Source organism: Mastomys coucha, unplaced genomic scaffold, assembly GCF_008632895.1.
Source record: "Mastomys coucha isolate ucsf_1 unplaced genomic scaffold, UCSF_Mcou_1 pScaffold1, whole genome shotgun sequence".
Classification (NCBI taxonomy): domain Eukaryota; kingdom Metazoa; phylum Chordata; class Mammalia; order Rodentia; family Muridae; genus Mastomys; species Mastomys coucha.
Window position 1 is genome coordinate 12,032,634 of NW_022196891.1, and position 22,294 is coordinate 12,054,927.

General features: G+C 37.7%; 1 protein-coding gene across 4 annotated transcripts in view; it reads left to right on the forward strand.

Annotated features, from left to right (window-relative positions):
* The first annotated feature begins 4,908 nt into the window (after positions 1-4,908).
* Positions 4,909-22,294, forward strand: part of Cntnap5 (contactin associated protein family member 5) — a 910,241-nt gene continuing 892,855 nt past the window's right edge. For all 4 annotated transcript variants that reach the window (XM_031380047.1, XM_031380056.1, XM_031380065.1 and 1 more), the window contains exon 1: positions 4,909-5,641. In XM_031380047.1, coding sequence (XP_031235907.1) covers positions 5,560-5,641 — 82 coding nt within the window. In that variant the 5' untranslated portion in view covers positions 4,909-5,559. The remainder of the gene's footprint in view (positions 5,642-22,294) is intronic.

Here is a 22,294-nt window from a genome sequence, read left to right on the forward strand (position 1 = left end):
AAAAAAAAAAGCAAAGCAAAAAACAAAACAACAACAACAACAAAAACCAAAACAACGAAACCAACCAATCAGACAAACAAGGAAACCTTGAAACTGTGGTAGTAACAGGATTGCCCTTCAGTGAATAAAACAAACCATGACATGTGAAGTCAAAATTGTCAAAAACATTGTTTTTCAAAACACACTCATATGTAAACTCTTGTTCCTTTACACAATACCATTCAAATGATAGGCATTTTATCATACAGGACTTATTTCTAAAAATATAAAAAGACAGGTTGTGAGGGTTGGTGAGTAGCCTATGAGTAGAGGCCTTTAATTTTTGTCCTAATTAGCATATCATTTATGACATAATCTAGTCAAAAAATGAGATGACCAAACATATCTCCCAAGGACATGTCTAATAAGTATTATGAAATTAGTAGATGGACCATTTTCTGAATACTCAACAGCAAAAACTGTGTGATGAATGATTCCTTTTCCTTGTTCCATTGTGGCTGAAAGAGAAGTGCTCCAAAGAAAATGAAAGAAGAGTGAAATACAATACAACTCATTTAACTTATTTTATCTTTTCTTTTGTATGTGTATGAATGTCTAGTATACGAGAATATGTGAATATATAGTTTATGTGAGTACATTCACAATGTGTATATATGTGCATGTACATGCATGTTGTCATGTGTAAAAGTGTTCATAGAGGACATGAGTTAACATTAGGTGTATTCCATTATCATTATTTACCTTCTGAGTCAGTCTTCCATTTGAACTCAGAACTCACTGCTTTCTTAGACTGGCTAGCTAATGAGTGTTAGAGACTAAGATCTCTTCATGATGACTAAAGTGGTAGATATGCCAAGTAACACCAGGGTTTTTACTTAGAAGGCCAAGGAAGTAAACTCAGGCCCTCAAGCTTACATGCACTTTCCAAACCTATATTAAACCCCATTACTTTTTAGTTTTTATTTGAGTAAGGTTTTAATTTGGGAAGATTTTCAGATAGATTTTGTAAAATGTAGACATTCTAAGATATCATTGTCCATTTTTTCTCATTCTCTATGAATACTAAGCATCTACTAACTATGCAAAAGCTGTGAGCATCTTCAGATTCAGATGTTCTGCAGGTACTAATTATGCTGTGCAGCAACATGATAAGAAATATACAGTTATTCAGCTTCTCTCTATCAGATGGCACCCGTATCAGTCAGAATAAAACCCTTACCAAAAAAAAAAAAAATACGTCAGTAGGCAAAATAACAATCTGGCTGAAAAGAGTTTTAATAGTTATTAATATTCTACTGTGCCTACAAACATTTTAGGGCCAAAAACCCCTCAGAAGATGGCATTGTTTACACTACTCTCTGTGAGAAGCAGCTGTTTGACACTCACCATGGTTAGAGGCACAATAAGTTTGCTGAAACATTGGAAAGTCTTAGGCAAATGACTACTGGTTAAAGCTCAGAGTTGCTCTAGAACAGCTGTGCTTGAGACGGAAAAAAAAAATAAAACTACAACTATAAACAGTGTTGTAAATTAGGTGTGATTTTTATACTACAAACACTGTCTGCATATGGGTACCTAAAATAAGAAGTGGCAGTATTTACCAACAACTGGAAAATAAATCAAGATTCTGGACTCCATAGTGACACGTTTCCACATTGCCTGAACATGTAACAACCAGCACATTTCTCTGGCCCTGATGGTTCATGTTAAAAAATTCTGCTAGGATAGGCAGAATTGTTACATCTATCATTTTAAAAACATTTTACCTAGTTAAACTGTATTTTGGAGGTATATAAAAGCTGTGATGCCATTGAGGAACACTGGATTTTATTCTTAGTTATCATTATTTTCTTCAAAAAAGCCAGGGTCCTTTTTTATAGGAAATCTCATGCACTTTTACCAAAGGAAGAAACATGAATTTATGCCATCATATTACATAATAGACGAGAAACACAGCACGCTAAAGGAAAGTATTCCTAAGAATATAGAATTTTCACTACTAAATGTAAGGAAAATTACTAGGTTGATAAAGAGTTGTATGGTCTAAATTGGTGGAGAAAGTGGAAATAACCAAGGTTTTAAACCAGACCACTAATGAGTTAACACTGGCATATTCATAAAATGTAACAATACAGGAGTAGAAGGAAACAAGTAGGGATCCATGTATCCAAACAGTACATTTCAGTAATGATATTAAATAGATTAAAAAAGAGAAAAAGATATAGTTTGATATCATTTCTATACACATTAAGGGAATAGTAGATAGGTGATAGATAGATAATAAGATAGATAATAGAATGACAGGTAGATAAGTTGATGGATAAAAAAGTCATACATATCTATCTATATGTATATTTTATATGTATACTATATATATAGTATATGTATACATATACTATATATACATATATATATATATATATATATATATATATATATATATATATATATATATATATATATATATATATATATAGAGAGAGAGAGAGAGAGAGAGAGAGAGAGAGAGAGAGAGGGAGTAGTGGCTTCTCAAGTAGCCTCCCTGACCTGTAACTCAGTTGTTGCTAGGACAACCTTGTACTTCTGGTCCTCTTGCCTCCATATCCATAGTTATTATATTATGGGTATGCAACGCCAGGCCACAAAACCACCCTTAGCCTTGTAGTACTAGGATTGAACCCAAAGCTTCCTGAATCCTATATTAGCATGTCACCAAATGTACTCAATTCCCACCCTCATCATTTCTTAATTGATGAAATGTAATCAAATGTAAATCAAAATTATACAATGTAATGTTTAAGGACATAAATGGTAATAAAACTCATGTATGGGGATAATACCTAAAAATCAACATTTTTTTTTTACAGTAATGAACTGGTGCAAATACTTCAAGTGGTTTTGAATTATGTCTGTAATATTTTATTCCTTTAAAAACTACCCAAATTGAGACTGGACAGAAATCTCAGTGGTTAAGAGCACTTCCTGTTGTTATAAAAGGTAGGAGTTTACTTCCCACATCAGGAAACTCACAACCATCTGTAACTCCAACTCCAGGGGATCTGGCAGCATTTTATGGCCTTTGTGAGTGCAAGTACAACCCTATAGGCACATTTACATGTACATATAAAATAAAAATTTTAATAATTGTAAGAAATAGAAAGTCTAAATATTGCATATACTTAGAATATAAGAAGGGAATAACGGTCATGGATATATATATATATATTCAAAGGCTTGTTCAAAGCCTTTCAAATGTGATCAAGCTAGTCAGAAGAGGAACATTCAACCTGGGACTCTCAAAGATCAGGAACTAGGATGGCAGCATCTATGAGCCTATCTTTCAAAAGGTTGTAAGGGAAAATCACCTAAAACAAAGAGACTTAGAGTCCCTTTACCGATTCCTTCCTATAACATCCTTCAAAGTGGAGAGACAAGGGTGTGTTCCCCAGCATTGATATATTTGGTGTCAAATTCCTTGTATATGGTAATACCTCAATACCTTGTGTTGAGTTTTCTGTGAACCAGAAATTTGTTGACATTATTGTTTCCAGTTAAAGTATACATTGAAGGCTGTTGGCTTACAGCTAATAGGACTTGCATCATTCTTTCTTTAATATAATAATGGTCACTTATTCCAATTTTCATTGAACTGTCATTCAGTATTCCAGTGATAGGAACTGAAGCTCCCAGACTACAAGGTTAAGGTCAGGATTTATGCAAAGGCTGCCTGAAACTCATCTCAGTGTTCAGAAGTGGCAGAGCCAGAAGTTGAGCTCAAAGGCTGTCAGGAATCTGTAAAAATAAATCTGTGTGTTCACTAATGTGAGAGAGAGAGAGAGGAGAGAAGAGAGAGAAAGAGAGAGAAAGAGAGGAGAGAGAGAGAGAGAGAGAGAGAGAGAGAGAGAGAGAGAGAGAGATCAACTTTCTCTGATGTGGAGTCTATAGACTCTAACTTGCTTGTAAACTTCACAAAAAAGACATCATTATTGGTTCCTTGTTTTGTTAACATTTGACAGGTTTCTGGCAACTTCAACTAAACACAAAGTAAGTTGATCTATGGAAAAGCAAGTGAGTTCCCAGATGCATGCTAGGAGCTAAAGAACCAAGACCTCTAATGGAAGGCCCCCAGGAAGCAATCAAACTCTCTTTTCTGTTTTAGACCTAAAGCTTTTAAGAGTCAACCATGGGCTCACACTCGACCTCACACCCACTTGTCTCTACTCATCCTCCAGCTCCTGCACTTTAAAAATTGTTTTTAAACATTTCTCTCTTATGCCAGGGAACTACCTTGTCTCATTTGGAATCCACAGCACCAATCACCCTGCAGTACTTGTGGAATCAATGTGCCAACAGGAAACAAGGAGAGAAATAGGTGTAGAAAGTCGGAAAATCTGGGAGCCCTCTTATTCCTAAATGGCTCAACCAGAAATCCCAATTAGAAAACCCTGCAGGTCAGTCATCCAACCCTTCAGGGGAAATTGAATAACACCATTCCAGCTTTCTTTGACTCTCCCTCATGAAGTGAAGAAAAAAAAAAGGCATTAGGCATCAGGTTAGGTCATTGCCAAGTTTTCTACGAGAAAAATCCTTCCTTCTATGGCTCCTCTCCTCTCCTCTCCTCTGCTCTCCTCTCCTCTCCTCTGCTCTCCTCTCCTCTCCTCTCCTCTCCTCTCCTCTCCTCTCCTCTCCTCTCCTCTCCTTTCAGTACCTTTAGGCATTCTTAGAAACCTGATTTAAATGCCTGTAATTTGGGAAGGAAGTGAAAGAGAAGGGGTAAGTATTTAGGGGTGATTTTAGGGATGCTGGGATGCTGGGAATGCATGAATAGAACGGAGAGAGGGGGGAGGGGAGGAGAGGAGAGGAGAGCGGAGGGGAGGGGAGGGAAGGGGAGGGGAAGAGAGAGGAGAGGAGAGGAGAGGAAAGGAGATGAGAGGAGAGGAGAGAAGAGGAAAGGAGAGGAGAGGAGAGGGAGAGAGATTTTCCCTTTGCTTCTCCAGCACATAGATAAAGCATACCACAGCAGAGCCTCTGCTGGGGACATCCCAGCGACCAAGGACCCGCCCAGGCCACTTTTATGGACCAGTGCGGGGCGGGCTCTGCCGGGGGCGGTGCTGCGCACAAGGCGCCTATAAGGAGCTGTCCTCTGCTCTGGTGCTGAATCCAGCTCTCATTCCGGAACGAGGTGCTTTCGGCTATTGGCAAAGCAGGGCTCCAAGAGCTGCCCTGTAGTTTGGATCTGAACCTTTAAAAAGAGAGAGAGAGAGAGAGAATCCGGAGGAAGCCGAGGCGGGTGAGGAAGGCAAGCACAGAAAGGGACAGTTGCAGAAACTATAAACCTCGATCGCAGCTAGCATCTCAGAGGAAGCCCTGCTGCGGTTTCGGTGGAGCTTCTGAGGATCAGGATGGAGTGAAGGAGAAGAGAGGCTCACGGGGGTGGGAGGGGGTCAGGCTGTGCAGAGGCAAGGGAACACTGAAATAGAGAGAAAGGAAAAGAGAAAAGCCAACGCTCGTGCCTGCGAATTTGGGATTCTATTGGAAGAGATCTCTCACTCGGGGGAAATGGATTCTGTACCAAGACTGAACAGCGTTTTGACTTTGGTGCTTTCTGGCTTGTGGCATTTAGGATTAACAGCGACAAACTGTGAGTACTTGGAGCTGGGGGCGGGAAGGTGACGTGGGATAGGACAATCCTCCGAATAACTATTCACTGTAGGACTGTATATGCTTTGGTTAAAAGAAAAGAGCAGGGTGAGAACCCTAACCAGTGTGGTTCGACTATTCCAAGCACCCCAAAAGTTAGCAGACCTCTAATGAGCTGGCTTTGTTGGATTGCCTGCCCTTTTTTTGGTATCTTAAAGTTCCCTTAACTTGCTTCTATATTCATGGTTCTTAATCTCAGCCAGATTGCACGGGCCAGGAACAAGCCTCTAGGGGCAGAGATACTCAGGAGCCACCAAGCAAGGAGCAGACTGCAGCTCCCACCGATTTGCAATGTGCCCAGAACACTTCTGCCCTAACTTCCACCCTTAGCATCAAGCTCTCTACTGCTGTAGGCATTTATGACCAATGAGCACCCGTATAAAGGGTTTGGGAGTTTGGGTCTAAGAATTGTATCCCAAATGTAATTGCCTCAGGAAATCAATGGCTGCTGTATTACAGGAGGGAGTGCTTAAAAAAAAATATACACTCCACCCTCAAAATCCTAGTACCTATGAAGTATTGAGTATGTACTATGTTATCCACATTTCCATCCCAGCAAGCATAGAATACTGAATTTAATAGGCAAGAATTTTTGACTCCCAGAAATCTACCACCTGCACTATTTATTTAAAGAATCCAGTGTGTCAAACTTGAATAATTCACTAAAGCTGTGAGAGGTTCAAGCTCAATTGCTCAGCTGCTTCCCTAGGCAGAGGAAGGGAAGTTTTTTCGTCTCTGGGAACTCCTAAATGAGAAAGGATGCAATTAAGCCATCTGTGTTGTTTGCAAGGGTGGCTTACAACCATCCCTCAAGTTTCTGGGTTTGTTCCCTCATCTTCTATTCCTACACTGAACCTCAAAAATATTATCCAGATTAGATCAATTTTACTTTACTTTTGTAATTTGCACTATCAATGTCAATTAAAAACATAAAAGGTGAGCTGACTTCCTATAGAAGATCCTTCTGCTTTTATTCCTTCCTTGCAGTATCTTGTCCCAGAACTTGCATTCCAGAGGAAACAAAAGTGGATAGATGTTAAAAGTGCAATCAGTATTTCTGTGATCCAAAGACAGGAAAGTTCACAATCCATAGTTGTAATATTTTCCTAAAGTTTATGTTTAAAAGAAGGCCAATGTGGCTACCCTCTATATCAGGTTGTGATAAGCTAGTGAATTCTATTAGAAGATACATTCAGACAACTTTAAGTCAGGTAAATTGATTTTTCTCTTCTGCTTTCTCCCCCTTCCTTTTGGTCCCTTCCTCCTCCTCTTCTTCTCCCCTTCTCCTTGAGAGTATTCCCATGGTGCCCCAAAGAAAGACCAAGAGCCTTAGTTAGGAAGTGACCTTTGTTACTGAGCTAGTTTTTCTACCTTCTGGAACACTAGAGGTCAGTATTTTCCGACTGATTCAAAGGTGTGGCTCTGAACTCTGCTTTCTCCTTAACACATTCTATTATCTGAAAAGAATGAATACTTTGAGGGTCCAAAAGTTGAGGAGTGAGGGATACTGATTAAATGTGTAAACTGTTCAGCACGAGTGCGTAACTTGAGGCTCTTGAAAATTCCTTCTTGGAGCCATATTTTCTGTAAATTAATTTAACTGTGGTCAATGTCTTTTAATAATGTACATAAAACTAAATGGCATGTGTTTAAGACTCCAGCCTGTCATAACCACAGCAGTTACGAAGCCAGCTTTGGGCATTTAAAAAGTGGTGATAATGAACTTCAGAGTTCCCTAAGTGACTGACGCATCCCCCACTTCCAAGCAACATGGCCATTTAGGGTGTGCTGCTAGCTCACTATTCTAGAGACATTTTTTTTTTCCTTAAGGAATAGCAGGGGTGTTTATTGTACTGTAAAAACTGTATACATTTAGTACACAATAGGTTTACAGCAGGCACTGATTCTGAAATCAATGCATATTAGTGCTCTTCGGAGCCTATAAGGTAATGATCCTCAAGCAATCATGAATATCTTCCAGTTTCTCTAGGCTGCTGTGCACAATTTTTGTTCATCAAATATAGTATTGGCTTTGCTTCGGATATGCAATTGGCTCCCATTCATGTACACACTTTGATGAGTTAGGAATTTCCTTTCCAAGAGTTTGCTTTTAATATGATTTGTGAGAATTGTGGTTTAAGATCGTTTTGTCTACATTTTAAGGAGTTGCCCATGTCATTAGTAATGTCAGCCTTGAAGACAGAGTGTGTGCCCAGATTCCTCCATTATGGACAGACAGTTAAAGGTATTAACTTATAGCTGTGGGGTTTCTTATAAAATAACTTTTTATCCTGTGCCCTCTTGTGATACTTAGTGATGAATAGTGATGACTTGCTATTGCTGTTATTGTTGTGTGGTTTGCACCTACTTGTATACATGTTTGGTTCTCTCATACTCAGTTTCAAATATGGGCATTTATCTCCACAGGGAAAAAAATGAATGCTCACTCAATTACAAATATTATAAGTTTCTAATTAAACACAATGAAAACAAAGTCAGGCCAAAAGGATTCCAGCCACAATACAGATATTACAAATCTATGATGAGGATGCAATTATCTACCAGTAATAAGAACCTCTAGAAATATCACCATTTTAGATTTCCAGGATATTAAACAGCTATAATGTTTCCTTTGAGTATATTCTGAGAGGACTGGTTAATTATGAATATATATACATACATATGTATATATATATATATATATATATATATATCCATTGTAAAAAAAATAAAGTATTATATATTAAACTCCTTTCACACAAGAAACTATGGTATGACTTGGGAGTTTGATTAAATGAGGCCAGAAGTTGGCATCTAAGTGAAGTCTCAGACCAGAGGTCAAACACATATTTAATTATTATATTTTCCAGTCTACAAGTAAAATGCAGCGAGCAGTTGAGATATGTATCTACTCCAAATTAAACAGCAGCTAAATATCTTACTAAGGGTATTCATCTAAGATTAGGCAAGTTAAATTTTTATCATGACAGAAGTAAGGTGTCCATAAGACAGGCAGATTGCATATGACACACACACAGAAATATTATTAATTTCATTTTTTAAAGAAACATATTACATGAGGTAATTTTAAATTTTAAAATAGCTTTAATTTTTCTGAAATAACTTAAAACATTCACTAAGTACCGCTTTGAAGTTTATTTTTACTCATTATTAGAGTCTCAGAGACATCTCATTGTGGTGAGAATATAAAACTCCATATTCTAGATTTTTCTCCTATGCTGAATTTCACAAGACCCTTGAGAAGTTGATCACGATATTAAAGAGATATCAGACCTTGAGTTATCTGAAGGCTGTGAACAAACCAAATGGAAGATTGATATGAGCAATGAATGTGCTCTTCTTGTTGAGCAGGAGAATGTCTTTAACACTGTTTTCCATGGCATCTACAGTTAGATACCAGAAGTGAGAGACCCCTGTACTGGTCATTTGGCAGAGTCTGAAAACTTTCTCCATTATCAAGCTAACCAATTCTGACCTTTAATGACTGCCATGAAATCATTTTCCATTTCCTTCACATAAGCCCCATATCACTTTGCAACTGTAAAATATAAAAGAAAAACTAGAGCAGGTATCTACTCCATAGTAAAGGAGCAGATGTGGGAGAAGATTAATGTCTACTGGAACAGCTCTACTCTCATCTACTTTCTAATTCTAAGGAATGGCCATCTTCCGAGCTATAGCCTTCCTTTTTCTCTGCCCATCTGTCTAACTGGTTTCCTTTAGGTGAATCATTTTAATTTCTTGTGTCAGTTTATCATATAATGATAGGATTTGAAGCATCTCTAAATTTTCTAGTTTTCAATTGTCTTTCAATTGATAGCCCAGACTGTGACAAAAATATGAGCTGTGGATGATAATTACTCACAACAGATAAGAAGACGGGGAGTGGGTGTAGTTACCTAATAAGGCAGAAGAAAATGGCATTTTAAATTTTTGAGAAGTTGCATTGCACTGACTTGGAAATAATGACTTCTTTTTTACTTCCTAAAGAAAGAATTCCCCCCATTTAACTACTGCCATGGTTGCCTAATGGCCTTACAAAAGGATCTCACTTTCCCACTGACCTTGATTTGGCTGAGTCAAAGCCTAGGTTTAGGTAGGAAGGCAATGCTTGCTTGTAATGGGCTCTCATGGTTAGCCACAGATGCTACCTACTGGCTACTTCATATCTGTGTGTTTGAAATCAATACACTTCCAAACGGGGATACATACATATATATACGTGTGTGTGTGTGTATATATATATAATCAGAGTAACAATTTAACAAAATTTTAATTCCTACTAGTAAATATGCACCATATATCCCTCATTGCATACACTTCTACTTTATGAGCCTGCTCAGCAAGATAGATTAAGTGATCTAGTTCATATGAATGAATTTCAGATGTGTAGAACTTAACCATGTCCCCCAAATCACCAATTTCAACAATGAGAAAACGCTGAATCCTGACCTAGATGCAACTTTAAACACAAATATCTTTTCAACGCAGTATTTTCCAATGTCTGACGCTATGTAATTCGTATAGCATCTGCAGGAATTTGGCAAGATTCTCTAAGATCAGTCTCATAACGTTAGCCTTAAGGGCATGAGCCAGCAGTTTTCCAAAAACCCAACTCCTGAGTCACTCCTTTAAAAAGAAAATGACAAAAAGCATTCAGATCAAGACTTGAAGCATGAGTGTAAATATCACAGTGTTCAAAGAAAAGCAAGTTTATATCTAAGTTTGTACCCAGGTTGAGGTTTTACTTTTCTTTCATACGTTTTAGTTAAAAGTTTGATGAGGGATGAAGAAAACTTTGAGAAGCAATTTAGGATATCCTGTTGTATATTCACAAGAACAAGGCAATGCCAGAAAGAGCACTTCTGTTGACAATCTGTCCTGTAAATTTGTCAATGTCAGACCATTGCTCTGCTGAGATAGAGCCTCTCTCTCTGTCTCTGTCTCTGTCTCTGTCTCCGTCTCTGTCTCTGTCTCTGTCTCTCTCTGTCTCTCTGTCTCTCTCTTTCTGTCTCTCTCTCTCTCCTATAGCATGTGCTGGGAATATTTTGGAGAGTGTCACGGGAGAGTGGAGATGTTAAGGATCAAGATATATTGTGTATATGTATGATATTGTCACAGAGTAAATGAAATATATTTTTAAATTTTCTCAGTCTAGGTTAGGTTGTCACTATTTATCTCGTTTTTATAGCACTTTCTGTAATACTTGTTGCTTCTACTAAGATGTATTTTCTCTTTATCATATTTTATTTGAATCACTGTATCCAAAGGGTAAAATATTGAGCAAGTACATGAATGAAGTAATGATTTATTGTTTTTTAGCAAAACATTTCAACCTTAAATTTACATTTTTCTACTCTATATTGGTAGAGGTTTGTATTTGACCTCTACCAATAGTTATTATTTTAGTTGTTATTTTAACAACTACTAATTATCACTGCTGTGGAAATTCCAAGTAGATGTCAAAATATGAAACAAAAAATTCAAACTGTCTTATAGAGTATGAGATAATTGCAGTATGGATCTTCTACTGCATATTTCTCTGGATACATTGCAGAGAAGGCTTAATTTGGGCACCAAGAAGCCATTTATGTACTTCAGGGCAGGGAGTCTTTAGCCACCTGAATTTACTACAAGTTTGAGTTAATTTGATTAAGTTCCTTTTTGCTTGATTGCAACCCCCACCTTCTCCTCTTCTTCCAGTCCCTCCCTTAAAACTCCCTCCCCCTAGTTAATATAGTTAGTATAGTAGTACTCCCTCCCCTTCTCCTCAAGTGTATGCAGAAACATGTAGTAACAGCAGAACTAAGCATTATCCACTCTTCCACAGAGGTCAAAGCAGGTAGTCCAGCTAGGCTAAGGACATCCAATGGCAGGCAGCATAGTCAGAGACACCCCCCCACTCCAATTGCTAGGGGACCCACATGAAGACTAAGCTGTACATCTGCTACATGTCTGTAAAGATACAGCACCCGCATGTTCTTTTGGTTGGTGGTTTCATCTCTAGGGGTTCCCATGGACCCTGGTAAGTTGACGCTGTAGTACTTTTTCAGTGTCCTTGACCCCCCTGGCTCATTAAATTCTATTCCCCACTCTTCCACATGACACCTTGAGCTCAGCCTGATGTCTGTGCATGGGTTTCTGCATTTGCTTCCATCTGCAGCAGGATGAATCCTCTCAGCAGACAGTTATATTGACATTCCTGGCTGCAAGCATAGCATATTATCATTAATAGTGTTAAGAATTGGCTTCCCCACGTGGAATGGGTCTCAAATTGAGGCAGTCATTGGTTGGCTGTTCCCTTAGTGTCTGATCCACCTTTGTTCCTGTGAATCTTGTAGGCAGGACAAACTTGGGTTTAAAGGTTTCATGGATGGGAGGTGGCCACTTCAGTCTCTATATTCTCCACTGGTAGGGAACCTCAGATAAGGTCACCCTATGTATTGCCGGCATACTCCCCAGTCTCAGATCTCCAACTACTCCCAGAGATGTCTTCCACCAATTTACATTCACACTCCAGGCACTTTCCTGCACCACTAACTTTCTTTGTGCACTGTTATTGAACACTTCCTCTAAAATTTGAAAGATATGTGGCCCCATTGCTATAAGAAATTTCATTCATTGTCTTAGGTTTAATATACAGAGTATTTGGATTCTATTCAATAGAATTTAGTGCTAAATTATGGAAAATATTTTCATTTAATGGCAAATCCAATTCATTACTCTTTTAAAAAAATTTTGAGATGCCCATGTCATTTTCTTAGATATGAACAGAAAGGTGTAGATGTCCAGAGTCAGTGCATGTTACTCATTTGAAGAACTTGCCAATGAACTTAGTCTTAAGAATTGTTTTTCTTTCTTAAAGTCGAGGTTCCTATGTAGTTAGAGAAGTGAAGATTAGCTATTAAGATACACTCCATGACCTCCAGGAATGGTGAAAAGCATGGTAACCAAGAAAATAATTGTTTATTCATGTCAGTGTTAAATGTTACCACACAGGGAAGCAAGGGTGCAATGGCAGACAAAGAGTCTTGAGGAATGTAAACCCTGAAGCCTCGGCTTGACCAAACTTAGCAGACTAAAAGAGGGGTGCATTGTGTATTGATGTAGAGATGGAGGAGAAAGTAAAGAAAGGGCTTAGTATGGATTTTTTTTTTTTAAATTGAAAAGATGCAGTTTCATTCAAAGGCCTTAATTTTTATAATATCATGAATTTTATGCACATTTTTATGCCTGCACACACACATATCCATGTGCAATACGCTGTATGTCTGGTGTCTGCAGAATCCAGAAGAGAGTATTACAAACCCTAGAGATATAATTAAAGAAAATTGTGAGCCATTATTTGGCTGATAGAAACTTCCTGTCAAATTAGCACAGTGAGATTTTTAAATTTCCCTCTTCTACATTTTGTGCATGTATGTGTGTGCACATGTGTATTTGTGCTTCTGGATACTGAAGACCAGACTGTGTGCTATCTTTAAGAACCTTATATACCTTCCTTGAGACAGAGTCTCTCAGTCACCTAGAGTTTACCAGTTAGTCTAGAAAGGCATTAGGCTAGTCCTAGGCAACGTCTAGCATTGGGATTACACATACATGTCTCGACCTGCAGATATATTATTTTAATGTGGTGTGGGGGGGGGGGAGAGTGTTGGTGTGTGTTTTGCTCGCCTGGTGGCTGTATGCTCTTAAAGACTATGCATGCGACATTGTGAGTATAAGACATAACCAACTTTGTGCAGCTGATTCACTCCTTCCACCTTTATGTGGATTTCATGTATAAAATACTTACTGTTCACCATGATTGTATGATTAGCACTTTTATGGAGTATGCCATCTCCTGAATGCTATACATGGATTTTTTTTGTAGGTTCTAAGGGTCAAATTTAGGTTTTAAAGCTTTCAATTAAGAACTTTACCACCTATGCTATCTCCCCAGAACTTCCTTTTTTTTTCCGAATGAAATAAAACAATATGATGTTAAGAAAACTAGATGAGATAATTACAGCAGCTCAGTTAACACCTACAAAGGAGCCAAAGAAGGACATTTGGAAGTTCTGCTCACACAGTACCTCAAAGAGAATAACGACCAAGTAAATTCAAGACACATGAACGTATGAGCTACTAAGCATACAAAAGCAGATTTGCAGCTAAAATGTACACTGTAAATTGTTCCATTCCTTCTGATAAATGAGAGCAATATATACGCAAAAGGTATTTTGTGCTCTGAAATGAAGTTCTTTTCTGGGAATTCAGAGTGTCCATTTTCTGAATAGAGTGCACTTCATGCCAACATGACACCATATCGCACACACTGCCTGGATCCATCCCTGTGATGCAATCTTCTAGTCTATAAGTTGTACTGGTTTGTGTCAGTAAAATGAGAACTTGTCATTAAAGAATGTATAAGTAAAGCTCACCATCACAGATTCTAGCTCTCTCAGTTGGGAATGAACCAGGCCTTCTAACTCTCTTGAATGTCTGCTACATGCAAGGAAAATTTCCAAAGTTGAGGGCTTCAGGTTGATGCGTTATCATTGGTAACTTATCTTCAAGCATAAATCCCAATGTCCCTAAATGCTCTACTTGCCTTTGTGCACATTCTTAGGATGGGGTGTTAACTCTGTTTCCTAAATTAGCTGAATCTATCAAGCTCTTCAGGGTGACAACAGCAACGGTAAAGACAGAACAAACTTCCATGCCTATCATTTTTAACTCTGAAGCAAAAATATTCTTCAGAATACAACCCAAACTGCATAACAGTATAAGGAACTTTCCAGGGCTCAATGACTATTGAACTTGTATAGGCCTGAAGGCTTGAGTTTGAATCTCCAGCTCCAACAAAATCCAGATGTGGTATTATACTTCTGTAACCACAGTATTCCTAAGGCCTCTAACATCTACACATGCACCAATATATGTGTAAAACATCTCCCCACACATGAATGCACACAAAAAATATATGTAGCCACAAACATCACACATTTCATAAACATACACGCATATCACACTAATATCACATACAGACAAAGATACACAAACATTGTACAGGTTTATACATCATACAAACACTAAGAAATAATTTAGTTTGTAGAGAAGACAGTATTTAATAGGTGATCTTCAGCCCCTGTGCTTGAATGTATCTTCAATTCTTTGGGATTGTTTTCCTTCATTCCTTCTAAATGCTATTTGCCTCTCCTTGGATCCAGTCATTCTATTTCTGTGAGGTCATGTAGCTTGTGCATTGTGGATGTTGTTCTCTGAGATCATTGTTGTACAGGGGGGTGTAAAAGATTTGACTGTGTCGAGGATTTCAACTCTGATTTGTGATACTGTGTGGGCAGTCACCAAATAGGATGCTTCCCAGCAAGGTGTGTTGGTGCATAGCTTGACACAGATCAACCATCTACAGGAAACTGTTGGATGTCCAAAAGTAGTTCCATCACCCAACCTACGGTCTCTAAACAACTCCTCTATTGTTTCACTAATTCCTCAAATCTGTAATTATGAGAAATACCTTCCAATTCATAGAAATTAGTTCTGCAGAATCCATTAGGAGAGAAACTATAGAGAAGGATGTGCAAGGAACACTTGAGTGCTGGGAGGACAGATTGTCCAGGTAGCGATACTAAGTATAAGGAAGCCTGGAAGAGAATGTTCTGAGCTGAGGAAAGGAGGCAATAGGCATGGTCAAGATAGCAGAATTAACTCTGCCCTCTACAGGTTTGGTGGCTAACTGTCACCATTGTGGTTTTGCTCAGTGTATAAAGGCTTTTTCCCTCAGGCCTTTAATCTGGAGACTTCCTCCCTCAGTTCTCATCTCCCTGAACCTTCTTCCTCTTCTTGTCTTCCCCACTCCTTTGCTTGCTTCCTTCTCCATTTCCTCTTCTCCTATTCTTCTTCCTTTCCTCTGATTGGTTCATTTAGCTTTTACAGAGTGACAGTTTTACATGTTGTGACTTAAGCTAATGCTTTTACAGATTTCTCACTCAAATGCCAAATCTAGAGGAGCTGAGTCTCAGGAGAGCACTGGGAATTTGAATAGCGCCAGAGCAGCCAGTGACCGGTGAAGTGTATAATTTCTGGAAATTTTATCTTAAACACTCAGACAAATTTGCATTTAGCTCCATGTTATATCTTTGCTTATGATAAAAATATTTTCCTTGAATCTCTAATTAAAATTTATGACCCAAGTGTATTCTTTAGCCCAAAGCAGAGTACTGTAAGAAATAGAACAGAAGTTTGAATGTTGCCTCTGTCTGTGTTTATGCCTTCCAAGATTACTATATCAGAGAGAAGGCTGGTGTCTGTCCCTTTATCTCCGAACAACAGTTTGCTTCATTTTCCATTACCCACTTGTACTGATCTCTAGCCTACATCTTATTTCCAGTCAATGATAGGAACTAGAAAGACTGGATTCACTGAAGTGGGGAAACTTACCAGCTTCTTAGTAGACATAAATGGAGCTTTAAGGAGGTCCTATACCTATTAAGACTCCCCCACCTGACTGGGGGCTGTGGTGCTTCCACTGTAGTCATCTGATAGAACAGTTTAGATCTTCCTCTCCAGTGGCTTTCTTCACACTGAGCCTTGGGTATAGCCTTGACTGGAGTCCAGAGGGGTAGTTTCTGATCAAGAAGCAATTAAGAGAAATTACTACTCACTTTACTGGCATTGCCAATATTTAGATACAATCAGAAACACTATGGCAGCAGATTAAAGTGGTAGATCACGAGAGAGAGAGAGAGAGAGAGAGAGAGAGAGAGAGACAGAGACAGAGACAGAGACAGAGACAGAGACAGAGACAGAGAGGCAGAGAGACAGACAGACAGAGACAGAGAATTAATCCATGTGTCTTTGTGGGGATTTCAACATGCACCCCATTCCAGTTTTGGCACTTGGTGAGGTTTCAGTTTGTCCCTTACAACAGTTACACAGATGAAAGATTTTGTCCCCATCTCTATGAATGTTCTTGCTCAGCTGGGTAGAAACCTGAACCAACATCATATCCTGTACAATCCACTTTCCATTATCTTCAATCTCACAAAAATTTTTCCTAGTCTACTGTCTCATTAAGAATAGCACGCAAAATGGTATTAAAATGTGTGGGGTTGTTCAAGTATTCAAAGTTAGCTAACTTCAGCTCCTGTTGGAAAATGATTTTGGTGTGCAGATCCACAGAATCTGCCCCCCACTACTATGTGAGTCAGTTTATTCTAACCTCAAAAAGATTCCCTCCCCACTTCTCTAAAGGATAACACTGTTATATATAAGTATCTACTCATAAAATTTGCCTTAACCACTGATTAAATCTTTCAACCACTGGTTAAATCTTTCTATTACCTCTTCAGTGCTAGGACTAACCTGTCAAAATAGCACTCTAACATGAGTTGTCATTCCTTACTTTCCATGTGTTATGACTTTAATTCTGATTATTAACATGATGAGACTTGTAATCACCATGGAAACAACCTTCCAGTCATACTTAAGGATTATCTATACTATGTTAGTTGAAGTTGGAAGACTCACTCCAAACATGGGTGATATCTTTTCATCGAGTGGGTTCCCTGACTGAGGGGAAAAAAACAGAAAGGAAAATAAACATCAGCCTTCATTGCCCTGCTTTATGACCATGCCATCAGCATGTCTGTCCACCATGGTGGACTGTGCCATGAAACTATGAGCCCAAATAAACTCTTTCTTCCTCACATTGCTTTCATCATGTTTAAAATCATAGCCAAAAAATAAAAATAAACTAAGAAAATGTGAAGAGTTTCATAGAAAATTCTTCTAACTAAAGACTTTTCAGTACTGTAGGATATGCATTGTCCATACAACTCATTCATCACTATGCTGGTTTTGTATATAGATCTTTCACTCTTAATTATACAGCACTGTTCACAAACCCATGGAATATCCCAAGTGTTCATCTACTGATGAATACTTACTATATGGTAGAATAGAAATTACAAACTTCTACCCAGTGTCACTGTTCTTCATCCTTGGTCAAGCACAGTGAAGGACCCTGTCTGGTGGACACAGAACATTCATTTGGTAATGAGAAATGGCCCTTAGAGCAGCTTGCTATCATCATAAGCTTGGTGGGGAGTTAGACCAATAAATTCTTTGCTTTAATTTCAAGGTTTCATGAGCTTGGCCTCCTTCATCTTATTTTTCAATTTCTGCCTTGAATCTTTTGGACATGCTTCCTCAGGCTTTGGGAATTCTAAAAATACATTGTTCAATGTTCAATGTCTTTTTCCTTGGGGCCACACTTCAATTCTTCTATAAATTCTTAAGGACAAGAAAGGTCTTTGATTATTCTGACTGTTAACCACAAAAGCATCAATAAATATTTTGTTCTACTCTTAAAAACAACATTGAAAAGGGTAATGCTATAAATACTGAAACTTTTTCAAAAGCATTATATTTGCGTTTTGAGAGGAAATTATATATAGAATTTCAGCACTTAAATTACAAAGTGCTGCTTTGGAGAAAAGGGGCAAGACTGCCCAGAATTTGTTGCTTCACCATATCTTTTTTCTTCTGATCCTTCAAGGAGGGATCTTGTAAAGTTTCCTACACTTTGACAAAATCTCTCCCCCCAACCTCTTATTATTCTCTCTCCTTGTGTGTATGTGTGTGAGTGTGAGCTCATGGAGGGCACAAGACATTATTGATGTCAGTCCTCATCTTCCACCTATATGAGATAGGTTACATTATAACTGCGTTTATTCGGCTGCCTGGCCTGTGTGCCTGCAGGGATATGTCAATCTGGCACTGTGCATGTGCTAGGATATCTAATGTTACATGGTTTATTGGACTCCAAGCAATTTATCAGACTTTCTTGACAAGTGCAGGCCCTTCTATGCAACTTCCCTAGCCCTATCTACATCTTAGTTTCAAGAATCTAATTTCATATTTACATGCAAAATAATCGTATTTTAAAAGATTTAGGGAAAGAGAATAGAACCTGCCCTTACTCAGTCAGTTATTTCCTGGCTGGAGTAGAACGGTGGGGCCACTCTTGGAGAACAACACTATCGGCTTGCAGTGCTCAGTGAGTGTCTGGTAAGGTTATTAATATGATCTCTGCCTGAAGTCATATTAAATAAGTAGCTAACATTTTCTTGTGTTATTAACACATAATAATTATATATATTTGTGTGATATAGTATAATATTTTAATGCATTGTATGCATTGTATTCTGATCATAAGAGAATATTCATCACATTGACTCAAGTTTTTACCATTTTATGTTGGTTGCCTAATAGCAACAAATTCTGACATCCTTAACTATATAGTAGATCCTCTTGCTAGCCATAAAGCATTGTATATTTTAGACAACTAGAAAAGAAACTCTTATTTTATTTTTAAACTGCTGAAAGTCTGATTTGCTCTTGCTCCTATTTATATTATATTAAGTGTCATCTTATTGGCATTTACTGATCTTTAAAGATAGCAGCTTGTCAAAAAAAAATTGCCTCCCCACCTTTTTCTCCTTAGTTTGCAGTAAAGAGCTATTTTTATATGAAGGAATTATCTTGTAAAGGCCCTTGAATTATTCACCTACATCCCAGGCATCCCCTTGGGACCTCCTCAAAATAAGCAATCTCATGTTAGCTATGATTAAACCATTTATGTATAGCACACTTTATGGCAAAATAACTACTTGATAAAACTGAAGTACAGACAATTTGAGCAGAACTCTAGCCAAGGCAGCAAGCACATATCAAGGACACGTGGGCCACCCCTCACTGTCTAATGCCTCTTTACATTGTGGTAAGAAATAAGCCTTGGACCATCATCAGTATGAATGTTCCACTGCAGCTTTCTACCAACAAATATGAATGGAAAAAGTGACAGACACATATTAAAGCAAAATCTAGATTTGGTTTTGGTCATTGATTCTGATCGAAGTGATCATTTTTATCACATGGTTGGTGCTTGCTCTGAGCCACATTGTTCAGAGATGTGTCTATTCAGATCTTCACTGTCCTCACCCCTCCCTTTAGGGAGCGCCAAATATCTTATTTTACATGTTTATCATAATCTAACACTACTTATGATAATTTAATATAGTATATAATATTTAATAAGTCATTATAAAATTAACATGATACATATATGCATGCGTGCATGTTATACAACTTTGCGAAGATGGTGAGATATCTGTGTAAGTGATTTGCTTTTACCCTGCCTGTATGTGTAGAGGTATATGGGGTTTTGCTTGTATTCATGTGTTTACAACAGTATGTGGAGAACAAACATGGACCTTAGGTGTCTTTTTCAACTGCTCTCCACTTTATTTTTATTAGACAGGTTCCTTAAATAAACCTGCAGCTCATTTATTTGGCTCTGCTGGATGACCAATGAGCCCATATACATAACCTAAACAACTCATTCTTGTGTCTATCAAGGTTTGTTATCTCCCAAAGTCAATATTAACTCAGGTTCACCTTTGTGGATGTTTACCTATCGAGATAAGGAATTGAAATTGGAATTAGGATGGAATTAATCTCACTTTATGTTCTGAAACTGAATATTTTTCTAAGAGAATGGAAGGTGTGGAGTCATGTACCACTGTGGCTGCTCTGTTTCAGGACTGCCTTACAATGTGATTGACTGGAGTTATATTTATTAATTCTTTCATGGTGAACTACTTTCTAAGTAGCAGGCAGAATGGAAGCTTGAATATACTCAGATTAGCATTTTACTAACTAGACCAGGAACTGATAAGACTTAAACATATGGATGACAGACCTAGTCTGAGACAATGATTACCTTGGCTTTAGTATTTATTTAGGGTAAAATTTGTTATTATGAAAATTCAGAACAACTCCAGTACAGTGAATAGAGCCACCCAAAGTTTCCCATTGGTTTATGATTTTGATTTGTTTTTTTCTGTACTCCCAGATAACATGCTTCATTCCTATATGAATTTGGTTTTGTGTGTGTGTGTGTATGTGTGTGTGTGTGTGTGTGTGTGTGTGCTTTATATGTATCTCTTTGTGTGGATGTGTGTGTCATTGCGGGCATGTCTATGTATATATCTGTGTTTATCTCTCTTTTTCTCTTTGTCTTTGTCTCTGCCTCTCTCTTTTCCTCTCTCCCTCTCTGTTTATGTATGTATGTATGTATGTATGCATGTATGTATGTATGTATGTATGTTTGTATGTGTGTATGTATAAAGCTGTGTTCATATATTTGAATTGAGAGTGAATACTTGTGGCCTCAGCAGTAAAGGTACTTTCTGCCCAGTTTGCAACCTGAATTCCAACCCTGAAAATCACACTGTAGAAAGAGTAAATCAAGTCTTGCAAAATGTCCTCTGACTTCCCCACATATGCAATGGCTTAGGGACATATACACATACATGAAATAACCATTTTAAAAAAGAAGTACTTAAAAGTAATTTGTTGTACTGACTGAACAAATGCCTACAAGAAGCTAGTTAAAGATGGGAGGACTTTCCTTAGAGTATCATCCCATAAATCTGGACCTGAAGTTATGGTAAACGTTGTTTCCATAGTGGAAGAACTATGTGACTGGGAACTTTTTCCTAGTCACATTCTATAAGAGAGGAAGCAGATAACAGACAGGGAGTAAAAGCAAACCATAAAACCTCAAAGACACTATTTTAATTAAGGTCTGTCCCTTAAAGACTCAATAATTTACCCAGACTGCCACCAGCCACTACCTAAGCTTTTTATGCTTCTATAAGAAAACATGTAGGAGGCCATCAAACCACTATTTGAAGCCCGTTGTCTGCTACCTTTTCTCTGAGGCAGGGGCTTCCTTGCTGTTTTGACCATTGCACTGAATATTCCAAGTTGCCAGTCCACAAATCTCTGGGTGAATTTTCTGTCTCTATCCCCACATCTCAAGGAACATTAGGATTACAAATGTGTTCTATCAAATATCACTTTTTACATAGTTTATGTGAATTGAACCCTGGTCATGAGGTTTGAGTGAGAAGTGCTTTTCTATAACCTGGTATTTGATATTCAAGCCATAACAGTATATTACATCTTTTTGACATTTTATATACTAGACCAAGTTTAAATTAATTCAAATATTTGAATCTCTAAGGTAGGTTTTTCCTACTATTCTTGAAATACATTATCAATTCTGTGTGCATAATAACAGTATATTATTTGAGTAAAGTTTCATTTTACAATGAACTGATATACTTTAATAAAACATTTCACTAAAACTATACAGGATGTCTGCTAGGGATAACTTTTGCATACAGATAAGTACACAGACTCTACTTTTAATTGTTCTTTAACAACAAGATATCTAAGGTTATCTAGCACATTAGAAAATCATTTTCCAGCTATTAATGGTTGGATAAAAGTTCTCCACTTAGGAAATAACATATTAAGCACAGAGAGTGGCTTTGTATTCAAGGTAATAAGTACTGTAAAAATTCATTAGTATAGTTAATCCAAGAAACATTTGAGCATGTTAAAAACAATTAATTAAAGAGGAAAACGTATAACTCTATTGATGTTTTCACCCTTGTTGAAACATTGATTAGGGGGTAAAAAGTTCCATGTTTTCCAC